The following is a 13,574-nucleotide window of genomic DNA, read 5'->3' as shown; positions in this document are numbered from 1 at the left end:
TAAAGGGAACTCTGCACAGCCTGCATAGAGTATAAATGGGGCCTGATAGACTTCATCCCCCAAAGGCGGTTTAATTTCTTTTCTGCTGCCGTTAAGTGAACCAAGCATCATGGCTGCACCACACAACAGCCTATACCGCTTTTTAAACACACGGCACCTCTGACAACATTAAACATCTCAGAAAAGTGTTGCAAACACTTGGGCATGCCTTGTGATAGCGAGGGATGCTTTGTGAGCCGTGTCTTTCAGTGACATGGATGAGAATTCACCAAAAAGACTTTGTCTCAGATCGCACTGGCTTATGAGAAAGTGTCCCAACCTCGACCCCGATTCTCTGCTGAGTGAAGGAAGGTTCTGTCTGCCGGAAGTATCTGTGACAAATTGCTATATATGGATTTTCAATTGTGGTAACAGTATTGCTATATACGTCTTCCACACCACTGACAAACAATGGAGTCCGACCTTCCAGAATCTAAATATTTGATTAGAACAAGATTGTGAATATTTGCTGCAGGTTTGTTTTGTTTATCTGTGCATCACTGCACTCAGGGGCCCCTAGGGGCCCTTGTACATGTAATCCTCTGCACATAATGTATGTTGCTGGCTGTATTGCAAAGCATCTTTTCCTTCTTTATTTAGAATCCGTATCATTTTAAATCCACTCTGTTAAGTTACAACCTGTTTTTTTGTAATAAAGATATTAACTTTGACTTGAAGTAGTGGAAGCAGAATTTGCAGAGACAAAACACGAGTAAAATCAGGATCAGTGTGATCAGTCTTGAAGATGTAGCTATATCCTCTTGAGAATCATGATTTTTGTCTCATTAGTGGGATCATTTCACCGGCATGCAGAGACATAATTTGTCAGGGGAGTTAAAAAGCTTTCTGTTGGAGCACTTTTGGACGTTGCCTTAAAAGTAAATCAGACAGCTAAGGGCGTTCTGGTAATTTCTTCTGTCCTTTACCGCTTGTCAAAAAAGGTATAAATGGCCTGCAGGTTATTAAATGCAGGAGTCCGTCAGTGCCTTTAAATTTAAAAATGATTAAATTAAAAGCTGGTGAAGCTGCTTTCACCCTGAACACTAACCTCTTTTAAAAGCAGGCTAAACATTGTATTTTCTCCAAAGCCTTTGTTTAGGTTTCATCCTGTTTGTCTGTAAACGCTCTGCGTAAACTGTTTAGTTTTTTTTGTCCATTTGAATACGGCTCCACTGTTTGTATTTGTGTATGTTGGAAGCAGCTAATCTTTATTATGTTCTGCTGCTGTGACACTTTGCTCTGCATGTTAGAAATAAACGTACCTTGTCTTATTAAACCATAAATAACATGCTACTGATGTAAGAAGTTTGTACTTTGAGCCTTTTACACAATCAGTGAGTCAGTGTTTTTACATTCCTCACATTAAAATGTATTCCCTTCGAGGTTACAAGCACACAGTTGTCAACAGCACAGTGTCTCCATCTTTAATTGATGTTGAAGGAGAAATGTGGGAGCAGTTATTTAGTACATTTGTCTTTTAAATAGACTCCTTCATCGGCTGAGAAAAAGTAAATGATGTCTGTTATTCAGTATCTGATCTGCTGGTTAACTTTTATAACTTCAGTGAATAATCATGAAAAACCCAGTGACCCAAGGGCAGACATTTGGAGACATGGTCCATTGTCAATGAATAAATGATGTGCCGGAGCACAATCATGATGAGGAGCTTTAGAGGCTTGTTTGTTTTTTTCTCCTCGACCTGTAACCTTTCTTTTCACTCAGGCAGACTAAAATGTCAAATCTGCTGGGGCGTCGGAGCCACAGGCGGCCGCTGCTTCACTGGTAAACACACAGACGACTAAAAGCAGGTTTCTTTTCACGACCGCTGAAAGGTTAGACTGTTAACCAGGTCATGTGGGATGGTGCTGGGCAGCTGACCATCCTCTTTATCTATTACATATATATATATATATATATATGACCAAAACCATTTATACTTCAAGAAACACTGGTTTTAAGTCTCTGGCTTCTCATTTTCACTGTATAAAAATGTAAATAAACGGTTTACTAGACAAGAAATCTACACTTTCGTGAAGACTCAGAGACATTTATATCACTTTATTTGTACTTTGATTGAGTTTTTCTGCCTATATCGTGTTGTAAGTTGATTGTTGAATACAAACAATGTGACAAACAATATTTTTTTTACTTTACTTCAATCCATTTATCATCTAAATTGTTTATAACACTTTAAAATATAGTTATAAGCAGATATGAGGACATTTTAAAGTGTTTATTAATGTATTTACAACCCTTATAAGAAACACCATACTTAAATTGCCCCTATTTATCGTCTATAAGCAGTATGAATATATAATAAAGGTGTTATAACACTGGCGTTATACACAATATGTTTATAAATGTATTTATCATCAGGAGAAGTTATAATTGCTGTCAGATGCTGTAATACACTTACACATGTTCATATAGCTGTGTACAATATATTGTGTCGTTAATACTTTATTCCAATATTCCTGTACTTCCTCTACACAGTGGTGAGCACTATTTTGAGATACTTGTACCGTAGTATGTCCACTTTCTGCTATTTTATACTTCTACATCTTAGAAGAAAATGTGTTTTACTTTTTCTACATTTATTTGAAAAGTTTAGTCAATTTTATTAGATTAAGATTAATGATGCAACATATTATAAACTAGTACAGTGTGTATGTATTATTATAAATGAAACCTACATATAAATCTTTACCATCTTTACCAGTTGACACATTAAAGTGAAAGTGAACACATTAATAAGTAATAATTCACTTTTATGGCAACTTGTCTGTTAGTGTGACTGAGACATGCAGTCATTCACACTGAGGAAGAATAAAGACATAAACATTGACCAGCTTTGACACCACTACTTACTAAAACAGCCAAACTGTTGCTTTCACTGAAAATATTATGATTGACCTAAAACATGCAGCTGGATTATAGTCGTGATTTTAATATGGAGAAATGATCTCTGCATGCAACCTGCATGTCATCTCTTCTGAATTAAATGGAGAGATTTGATGGTCGAACTGTATTTGATCCGTGATTAAGGAAGACTCAATTATTTTATAGCCTTTGGGGGAAAAAAACCCAGAGCAGTCCATATTTGTGAATGTTTAATAGCCACGTTATGCACCACACGTATACAATCACAACTCACTCCGTGATGCTGAGTGTCCTGGATATTTACATTGGCTTCATGTTTGTAGATACAAACCTCCTCTAATAAAAGGTTGACAGTGCAGCAATACTGCAGGCAAAAACAGATATTCAAAATAGATAGAAACATGTGTTACATCAAAAAAACATTATAGTGTACAAGTTTATTTTACACCTAATCAAGCTCACGACAGCAAACAGCCGTTGAACGAGGGTCTGCACGGTGGGTAAACACACTATACCAGCTGAGAACAAGTTGAACTCTACTGCTAAAAAACCAAACACATTTTAAAAAAACAATCTGATTTACAACATCTTCTCCTCTCTCTCCCACGGAACCGGATCCTGCTCCTCCTCGACGTGCGTATTCCTGCGCCCTGTCCAAAAGTGCTCCACATCTGGGAAGTTCTTCTCATTCTCGCTCGAGACCGCGTTGCCGACGGCGTTGGCTCCAACTTCCGCTCCGTTCCCCTCCGTTTGTGGACACTTGGTGCTGCGGATGGGCTTTGTGCCTCTGCAGGTGGCGATGAACCAGATGCTGATCAGACCTTGGCGCACGTCGTCGTACATGGTCATCAAGATCACCGGAGAGAGGGAGCTGCATGCGTAAAGTAGGACTTGCGCAAAGATGATCAAACCCACGGGAGGTTTGTTGTACCCAAGCCTGATCCAGGTGAACGTCCCCCACTCTGGCAGCAGCATGAGCCCGAGGGCGCCGCTTAGACACAGTAAAAGCAGGGTAACTTTGCTCTGGTGCTGCGGGTTGGGTGCGTGGTTCACCGCGGTGTGCAGCGCTTTTGTGTAGTAGGCAAGAGTGAAGATGACCGGCACCACGAAGGCTGCAGTTGGATAAATCTTGTAGAACAAACTCATGAAGTCAGACGCGCACTTCGGCATTTCAGAGACGCAAATAGTGTCGCGGCCATTCGGCACCAGAGAAGCGAAAAGCATCTGAGGGATCGGAAACATCATCGACACAATCCAAACGAACGCCAGGGCTCCGTGGATCCACGTCGGGCTGTAGAGGGGCCCCGTAGCGGTGCTGGGCACCAGCGTGTGTTTGGCTCTGGTGGTGACTGCAAGGATTAAAGTTTTTGCAATCACACACGAGTGCTGGAACCAGTCCGTGGTGCTGCAGACAAAGCTCCCCAGGGTCCAGGTCTGCTTGTAGTAGGTGAGGGCGCGCACTGGGGCGCACAGCAGCAGGATCGCCAAGTCCGTGGAGGCCAAAGAGGCGAGGAGCGCTTTCACCTCGGAGCCCTTTCCGTTTCTAAAGTCACGGATGAAAATCAGCAAAATGAGCAAATTCCCAACTGCCCCGGACACGCAAATCCCGATGAGGATGACAGGTATGGCTGTCCTGGTGTCCTCCCCCTGGAGAAGTTGGACTCCACCGACGAAATCAAAAAAGGAGACATTTGCTGGTCGATTAATATTCATCCCGAGAGACTTTAAAGTTCGAGCTCCTCGAAGTGGGAAAAAAATAAATCGCAGTCAACAAACAAAATTAAATGTGTTTTTTTTCTTTTGAGTTCCACTTTTCTCCGCAGATTTAAGGTCCTGGAGGAACAGAAGGCGGAGGAGCTGTCCAGGGCGCCGCGGTGCTGAAACGATGCTGACGGGGTCGTGATCGCATCAGCAAGTGGGTGAGCAGGGTGGCAGGTAGGCTATTTCAAGTGCTGCCATTTAGCATCGTCAACCACTCACGTCATTTTTTATCAGTGTGGCTCCAGGCTGCAGCCAGCACAAATGTGAGCGCAGCGTGATGCGATTTACATTTAAAAACCTCAGAGGGATCACGGCTGGTGTTGTGTGTCAGAAATATGTCAGGGAGCCACATTTATCTGTCAGTTTATCTCTTTAGATTCAAATGTAACTGGTGAAAACAGGCAGCTAATATATGGACATCATCAAAACAATCCTCTTATCTGACAACATTGTCTTTTTAAAAACGATCTCAAGTTCAGTCAGGGCCAAGCATCAACCTTCCATGAGTCAAACTGAGAAGAATAAACAACATTTCCGGTTAAACTTTGGTTTGCTGAGGATCGAATTCAGTATTGTGGCCTTTTAAAGTATTTATTCTGTTCATAAGTACAATATTTAAAGGTACTTTAAAGTACATTTTAAGTAACTTTTTAAAGATGAAGAAACCTAACCCCTGACCCTGACCAAAAAAAAAAAATTAATAGAAGCAGATATATTGTTATCAGATTTTTAAAACTCTCAAATACTGACGTCAGCTTTTGTTTCAGACTTCCAGTATTGATGAGGAGCTTTTGGCACATTGTGGAAAATCCAACATGACACTTCTTTCACGATCTCTCCAGTGAACAGTTGGACCGCCGAACCTTCTGTAAAAAAACATATGCATGTGACTTCACAACACTGCAGACTTGATGTCTTATTAACATTTATAATGTTATTATTTCCAAAAGAAAAGTAGGTATCCAAATGTTCCCTTCCACTAAACCGATTCTGAAACTCTGCTGATACAAATCTGATACCAGTTCTGTCTTTTCCCCAAATGTACGCTACATGTACCTCTTTGCAATCATTGTTTTAATGTAAAGTAACATGAGGGATCGTTGTGGCACATAAAACTGAGTTAGCGACTTGCTGTGACCTAATGAATGTGACTGAGAGGAATTACTGGATTTTTACAATGCCATTAACAAAGAAACTGTATTGAATGTGCATGACATCATGTCACGCATCAGGGTCACACATAAATATGAATGAGCTATAGAATGTAACGTTTTAGAGGTATCTACACATCATTCAAATATTTTGTAATAAACAAAATGGCAATTCAGGCTCATTATGAGTCTTAGTGCACGGAGCAGGCTGCACCACAGAGTGAGGTGTGTTTACTTGACTTGAAGAGCATCCGGATAATGAAGGGGAGGAAGGGTGTGTGTGTGTGGGGAGGGGGGGGGGGGGGTATATGTGGAGAGGTGAGGGTGCCCACTCAAATGCTGTCACCTCCTCTAAGAGAGTTGGTTGCTAGGAGACGGGAGCCACCATCACAGTATGGGGTTAGGAAGATGTGAGGCATCATGAAGTAGTGCGAGATATGGACGGATAGAGAGGCTTTAAAGCGACTCTGGAGCTTCAGATGTAATGAATGAATAATAACAACGGTGTGATTGCAGAGTGGGAAGAGGCTTTGGTGATATTTAGACGGATGATATAATGGCACAAGCAGGGATGCTGCCCTCGCAGCACGGAGCAATCAGGGATAATTGATATGTTATGGACTTTGCCAGGCTAAGAATACAAGTAGGTTTCAGCTCCCAATGATTTCACTTCTAGGAAAACTATTAGTGTAACGCAGATGTAACACTCAAATCACTTCTTTCTTTCTACACAGAGATCACTTATAATATTCCAATGTCCCCACATGTATAGAGCTGCAACATATTTCTAGATGAATAATTAGTAATATATATACAAATTAATAATGATTTATATAACACTTTTCATGCAGAGATGGAGCCTCACTGAAGATTAAAAGCTACATTTAGCAGAAAACCAAAAAAGAAAATAGGCAGTAACACTATAAGTATAATGTTTGAGAACAATATCATGAATCATTAAAAACATGAACAATGAAACCAATAGAAATCATATAAAGACATATTTAAGGCATGAAAAGTTGGGATTTCCCCCAAAATGAAAGATAGATCAAAACTGTATGTCTGAAAACAAAGTTTTGGCCAAATTGAAAATTTGCTTGATGGTGGCGCTATAGAGGAAAAGTCAGCGGATCATCAGAGTAGGATTCATCGTTTGACAAACATTCTTAGATATTAGATATTTATGTAACAGTAGAGCATTCAAAGATAAACAGTCGTGTATCATCTGTAAAACAGTGATATCTGACAATATGACAAGTAACAATGTTGCACAGATTTAGCATGTATAAAGAAAATACAACGGGGGTTTGGTCATTCTGTCAATCATGACAGCTATTATCCATGAACAGGTGCATTAATGTGCTGTCATTTTCTGCCGTGTGTCATTTTGGTAAGTCAGTCAGTATTTAAATGTCTCGTCTTGGAACACAGTTTCTCAGCGGGGTCTTGATGAGAAGAAAGACTTCTTTTTGAATCGTGCGTGCGCCTACGTGTAGTGTGTGCTACTTAGGTCTTTTTCTCGGGAAACAACCCAGACCAACTGAGATACAAGAGCAAATGCCCACGAGGTGTTGTTTTTTGTGTCACCACTCCAGCCGAGACTGAATCAGTATTGTGTGAGAGCAGGATCCCTCACATTCCCCCCCGAGGCTTTTCCAAGGCCAGAGAAGGACAAAACAAGAGAAAAAAAGAAAACGCTAGAGAGGAGGGGGAGGACACGAACAAAAAGCCAGAGCGACGTAAGAGTCTGACTCCAGTAATGTTCCCTTTGGAGATGCTCCAGAGGAGAAACAAAGATGAAGTACTTTTTCCACCACAGGGATGTCTGCCCTGAAAAGCAGACCTTGCCATGATACATTTCGCTCCCAAATCCCTTGATGCAGAAAAGCTTTCAGAGTATCAAAGAAAACAAGGTTTTTTTTGTTGTCATCAGCATCATTCAGAGAGATCAAAGGTAGAAGGGTCTCCCCAGGTAACCGCAGACATAAACCGCGTTGTTATTGATGTTATTGCTCAGAAGTGGAGAAGCGATCAGCAATTTGCTGTTGATGTTGCGACCCTGTTTTACATGAAAACTGACTGCTTTCAAGTTCCCCACCGCCATCAAACGGAGCTCAAGCTGCAGAGTGATGATGGCTGCCGACATCAAGTTGCTCCCATCGGTGGCAAAGACTGGCAGTTACCACGACAACCTATGGATGGGAACCACTTGACTTGCAAAGCTGCTTGTGACTTGTGACTGCTTGTGACTTGTGACTGCTTGTGACTTGTGACTGCTGGTGACTTGTGACTGCTGGTGACTGGTGACTGCTGGTGACTTGTGACTGCTGGTGACTTGTGACTGCTTGTGACTGCTTGTGACTGCTGGTGACTTGTGACTGCTGGTGACTGCTGGTGACTTGTGACTGCTGGTGACTGCTGGTGACTTGTGACTGCTGGTGACTTGTGACTTCTTGTGACTGCTGGTGACTGCTGGTGACTGCTGGTGACTTGTGACTGCTGGTGACTGCTGGTGACGTGTGACTGCTGGTGACTTGTGACTGCTGGTGACTGCTGGTGACTGCTGGTGACTTGTGACTGCTGGTGACTGCTTGTGACTGCTGGTGACTGCTGGTGACTTGTGACTGCTGGTGACTTGTGACTGCTTGTGACTGCTTGTGACTGCTGGTGACTGCTGGTGACTGCTGGTGACTTGTGACTGCTGGTGACTGCTTGTGACTGCTGGTGACTGCTGGTGACTTGTGACTGCTGGTGACTGCTTGTGACTGCTGGTGACTTGTGACTGCTTGTGACTGCTTGTGACTGCTTGTGACCGCTGGTGACTTGTGACTGCTGGTGACTTGTGACTGCTTGTGACTTGTGACTGCTTGTGACTGCTGGTGACTTGTGACTGCTGGTGACTTGTGACTGCTTGTGACTTGTGACTGCTTGTGACCGCTGGTGACTTGTGACTGCTGGTGACTTGTCTTCGTGCTTCGGACAGCGTAATGAATTCCGTCCTCTCAAACAGCTTTAATTTCCCTGCTCGCGTGAATAACTCTGCGTCCGATTTGTGATGAGCTGCAAGACAAATTACCGTTATCATTTGATTGTGTGTTTGAGGCATCATGCAAAGAGATAAATGACTCCCTTTAGCGAAAGGGCAGACTCCCGCCTGCAAAATAGCAAATAATTAATGTCAGGCTTTTTTTTTTTTTATAGTGCATGTGGGAGGGGGAGCAGATGGAGGCTTTTCTTTTTTTTCTTTTTAAATCGTAAATACATAAAAAGCAAAGACGCAACAGGAAACATGGTATTAACAGATACTGTATAGATTATATGTTTAGTGTATATTACTCCCATCACCTGTTTTTTTAATGATTCACTTGTTTCCTCTTTTTTTTATGCAGATTAGTGTCACCTCTATGCTGCCGCCTGCTGAGGCTTCCTGCTGCCTGCTGTCATGACTGATCAGTGCATGGACACTGAACGCTTATTAAGAATCACATTTATGGTATTTAGCTGTTTAAAAACTAATTCTAAGTAACGCACAAGAATACAAAACAAACAGTGGTGGAAGGAAACTAAGCACTCAACTACAATTATCAGCTTAATGTTAATGCTACTGTACACTTCAGAGGGAAATATTGTACTTCACTTCACATTTGAAGTCTTTAGTCACTTTTCACATAATACAACCTAGGATTAGTTTGTAAACTATAATGCAGAGTCATTGTTTAAACAACCTTAAAGTATATAGAAATGATCTCCCACACAACCAGCTGCAACGTTAAACGATTCAGGATTAAAGATTTAAAAGGATTTATTTGTCACATGCTCAAACAATGAGTGTGTGTGTGTGTGTGTAGAAATGCAGGGCGGCATAATGACTGTGACAAAAAAGATGCAATGAAAAATGACAATTAGAAAAATCAATGCCAACAGTATACAATCATATTCAAAGCTTAGAGGTTTATAAGTATATGTAGTAACAGCCTGTTTTCTTTTCAACTTGTCCCATGCTGACGCTTGGTCGATCCCTCTGGCATCTCTTTCTAACACTAAGTAGCCTCGTCGCGTCAAACGATGATCCTTCACTACGGTTTTTGGACCCGGACATTGAAATTCCACCTGTTTGGCCACGATGTCAAATCGGCTTCTGCTCTCCCTGAGGTCTTGATCCAAACATTAACACTTGCTTATAGGTTCAGGCATCGACTTAGTTGTGTTTAGGAAAACATTATGAGTGGGTTTAAAATAAGAAGGCCTACGTAAACCAAGTAAAACATAAACACGGAAAACACGGCACAAACATCATTGACATAACTTCAGAATGACTCAATGACACAGTTTCTGAGTGTTTCTGAGTCTCTATTGTCTCACTCGCAGTGCATTTCCTCTGAGGGTCTAATAACGATGTGGTTGGGTTTACATTAAAGATGCTTGAAAGTGTGGTGCATCCAGACGCTACAGCGCGCGTTGTACCAGATGCAGAGAGCCGTGATGAAGCGAAGAAGATAAGTGATCAAATGCAAAGGTGTATGTTGGCCTGATGTGTAGGTGGACTGTGCATTCTTTCAGAATAAACATGTTAAATGTATGTTTGTCACTGTTGTAGGACAAAATGTATACTAACATGTTGTACTATGGTATGATATACTTTATAATGATATGACACATTTGCACGATGAGTATTTTTGTTTCTAATACTTTTACCTAAGTATGTAAAAGTTGAATATTTAACATTACAACATTGTATTTTAGTTATTGAAACAATAATATAACACTGTCAGGAACCTTTCCCTTCTACTGGAAGCAAAATATGATTTCCAAAATAAAAGCTTGTTACATCAGAGAGTTTAAGGGTGTTGACAAACATCTTTGTTTTAGTGTGAAGGAGTCTTGAGGTGGTGAATCCTGACAGTCTGCAGTCAGAATACTGTGAGACAGATGGCAAAGTGTGACCTGCAGAAATGCTGATAGAAGAGTGCCACCATGTGACAGAGGAGGGAAACACAAAACCTACACCACAACCAGAGGTCCTCCACTCCAATTTTAATATTCTGCAGCAATGAAAACATGCAGCAGAATAAAACACAAAAATGTAGAAGATCGATGTATTGTTGTTTATCCCCAACAACACATTTTCTCCACATTTTTGTCTAAGATAGTTCAAATCAGGAACGGTTCATCGCTAAGAATGCTTGCACATACAAGAATTAGATTTTGTGATTGTTACATGACAATGAACCTAGTACAATAGTATACAGACACAATACACATTTGAATATGAACAATAGAATATGATAAACAATATAAGAGTACATTCAAATATGTCTGTAATTAGAGTGTCTATTTAAAGTAAAAGCTTGGTGTGAAAGACTCCACATGCGTTCACCTTCCTTTGCATTACCATGCACACACACACACGTGTGCACAGAAAGTCACACATCACATAAGCCACCATTTGTTGCGCTCCCATTGGCTGAGCTGAACAATGATCTGTGTGGTGCTGTGGTGCTCCGGTGCCATCATTGTTGGGCGACACAAAGGGCCAGAGGGCATGTAAAGAGTGGTGGGTAGATGCCCTGCCTCAGCAGAAGGCATTCAACCCCTTTCAACCTATTCTCAATGGAGCTCAGCATTGAGCAGTCTCAGCATAACTAGAGCAGGCCATTGCTATGAAGAGGAGTATCATCCATCTTTTAGCAAAGTACAAATTCAATCCCATGTTTTGGGGTATTGTTAAACAGCATAGATGACCACCAATAGACGGCCAGTGTGATTCTTAAAGAGCGGTTAAAGGTCAAAGAAACACGACGTTCAGTCTGACGTGACGGTCTTTTTGTCTAAGATATGAATGCTGTAAAAAAAACACAAAAAAACACTGAATACAAAAACTCTTTCTGGGATGAAAATAGAAAGAATAGATATCGGTGTTATTATCTATATCTATCACTATTTAGTGCTGTCGTTGTGACGAAGTCTCAGCGAATCCAGATCATAAAATGTAACACAAATTGCTTCATACAGTGCACCATCCACACACAACAATAAGTGACATTGTAATTAATAAAACATGAATAAATAACAGAAGAAAAACAAACCCACAGGAATCGAGTATGGCTATAAAAGTACAATAAATAATAAATAGTTAATACATTTTTTTAAATCTAAGCTAAAGACACATTAAACCATCCTTTTTGGCCCACTTATCCCATGAACTGTTATCATGTCTAAAAGTCTATATTTGAAATGTAATAATACATTTTGCAGTTTTTTGCTCCTTAATCTTTTTATCCTTATTTATTATATATTTGTTGTATGACTATTGAGAACTAATAGGTGAGGTATTTTCACAAGCCATCTTTGGCTTCTAACCAAAGCACTTTGCTCAGCTTAAGCTGTGTTTAAATGTGCTCTAGAAGTAAACTTTACGTACTTACTAAACTCGTGAATGTCGGTCCAACTGTGAATGTCAGTAACTTCAGAGCTCCTCACCGGACACATGCACCACCACGGAGGACGGTTTGCTCTTCAGCCCCAGGATGGTGACGGACTGTACGACGGTTTCACAGACAAACGCTTCAGCTTTTGGCTTTCATGTCACTTGTAGAACCTTTTTAGCTCCTTTCATATGTGGTCTAAAAATGGATGCGTCTTTAGGAGGTGCGAGTTATGACTCACCGGCAGAGCAGACGGCCTGACAGCATGCTGAACCTGCGCAGGCAGAAGGCCTTTCTGTCACGGTAGCTGAAGGAGTGGCCGTCGTCCAGGTACAACTCACCATCAGCGACTCCCTGCAGAGAGAAGGGACCGCAGTCAGGACTCCACTAATTCAATTATCCAAACAACACATGTCTAAACTGAGATAGAGCTTTTGCACAGTTTGACATTTCCCTCAGTCTGAAAAAGGCATCACTTTGTATTAACTACACACCATGTCTGCTAATATATAGCCCTGAAAACCCCACCGGTCCTTTATTGGACAGTAAAAACGTGGCACCATCTCAGAAGCACAACAATGTACAATCAAAGATGTTTCTGATATTTCAGCCATCCAAACATTACTTTAATATAGTTAATATAGAGTATATCAGTTTGCATCACTAATGGTCAGAACTTAACCTGTTTTTTTTTTCCTTTATAAAACCATTTTGATGCTTACCTGAGAGTTGAGGGCCACAGTGATGGAGAGGGGGAGCTGCTGCTGTTCGGCTGTGCAGGAGCCACTTCCTGTTGACCTGCAGACCACCGAGCCGCCACGCTGGAACACAGGAACCTGAGAGGAAACACCAGAAAATAAAAGTTTCCTCCATAATATAATATTCGGCTTCATTTCAGTTTAGAATTATCATTTCATTACGTATGAAGTAACCATCGCTGTGTGAATTTAGACTTTAAACACTCACTGTGTCCAGGGTGACTGGAAGACTCAAGAGTCCGGCCTCCTTTGTGCGCCTCTGCAGAGTGGACGTCATACCAAACCTAAAACAGAAAGAAGCCCAATACAACATGCACCCTGAGGTGAATCATGAACACACTAGAAGACATGAATATGTTACCTGTTGGTTGATTTACCTCACCAGATCCAGGAAGTAAGACTTTGACTTCTTGAACACGCGGGTCGGTTACAGGTCTGGCCAACAGCGCTCCTCCTTCAGGAAATCAAAGACAGTTAAGCTCAGAAAAACAAAAATGTGATAATTCTACGGAGTAAAAATGCAACAATTAAAAAAAAAGGTATTTATCACCAATCATATA

The 13,574-nt window shown here is 41.1% G+C and overlaps 1 protein-coding gene across 1 annotated transcript; it reads right to left on the bottom strand.

Annotated features, from left to right (window-relative positions):
- Positions 1–3,498: 3,498 nt before the first annotated feature.
- On the bottom strand, positions 3,499–4,632 carry LOC306707808 (G-protein coupled receptor 151; the record flags this gene model as incomplete). The annotated part of the gene is made up of 1 exon (XM_079175429.1): positions 3,499–4,632. One exon carries the CDS (start codon positions 4,630–4,632, stop codon positions 3,499–3,501), a length of 1,134 nt encoding a protein of 377 aa, XP_079031555.1.
- Between the last annotated feature and the right edge of the window lie 8,942 nt (positions 4,633–13,574).

Source organism: Pholis gunnellus (assembly GCF_910591455.1).
Source record: "Pholis gunnellus genome assembly, chromosome: 15".
Lineage (NCBI taxonomy): Eukaryota > Metazoa > Chordata > Actinopteri > Perciformes > Pholidae > Pholis > Pholis gunnellus.
Note: the sequence above shows the minus strand (reverse complement) of the source record. Positions and strands in the feature narration are given on the sequence as shown.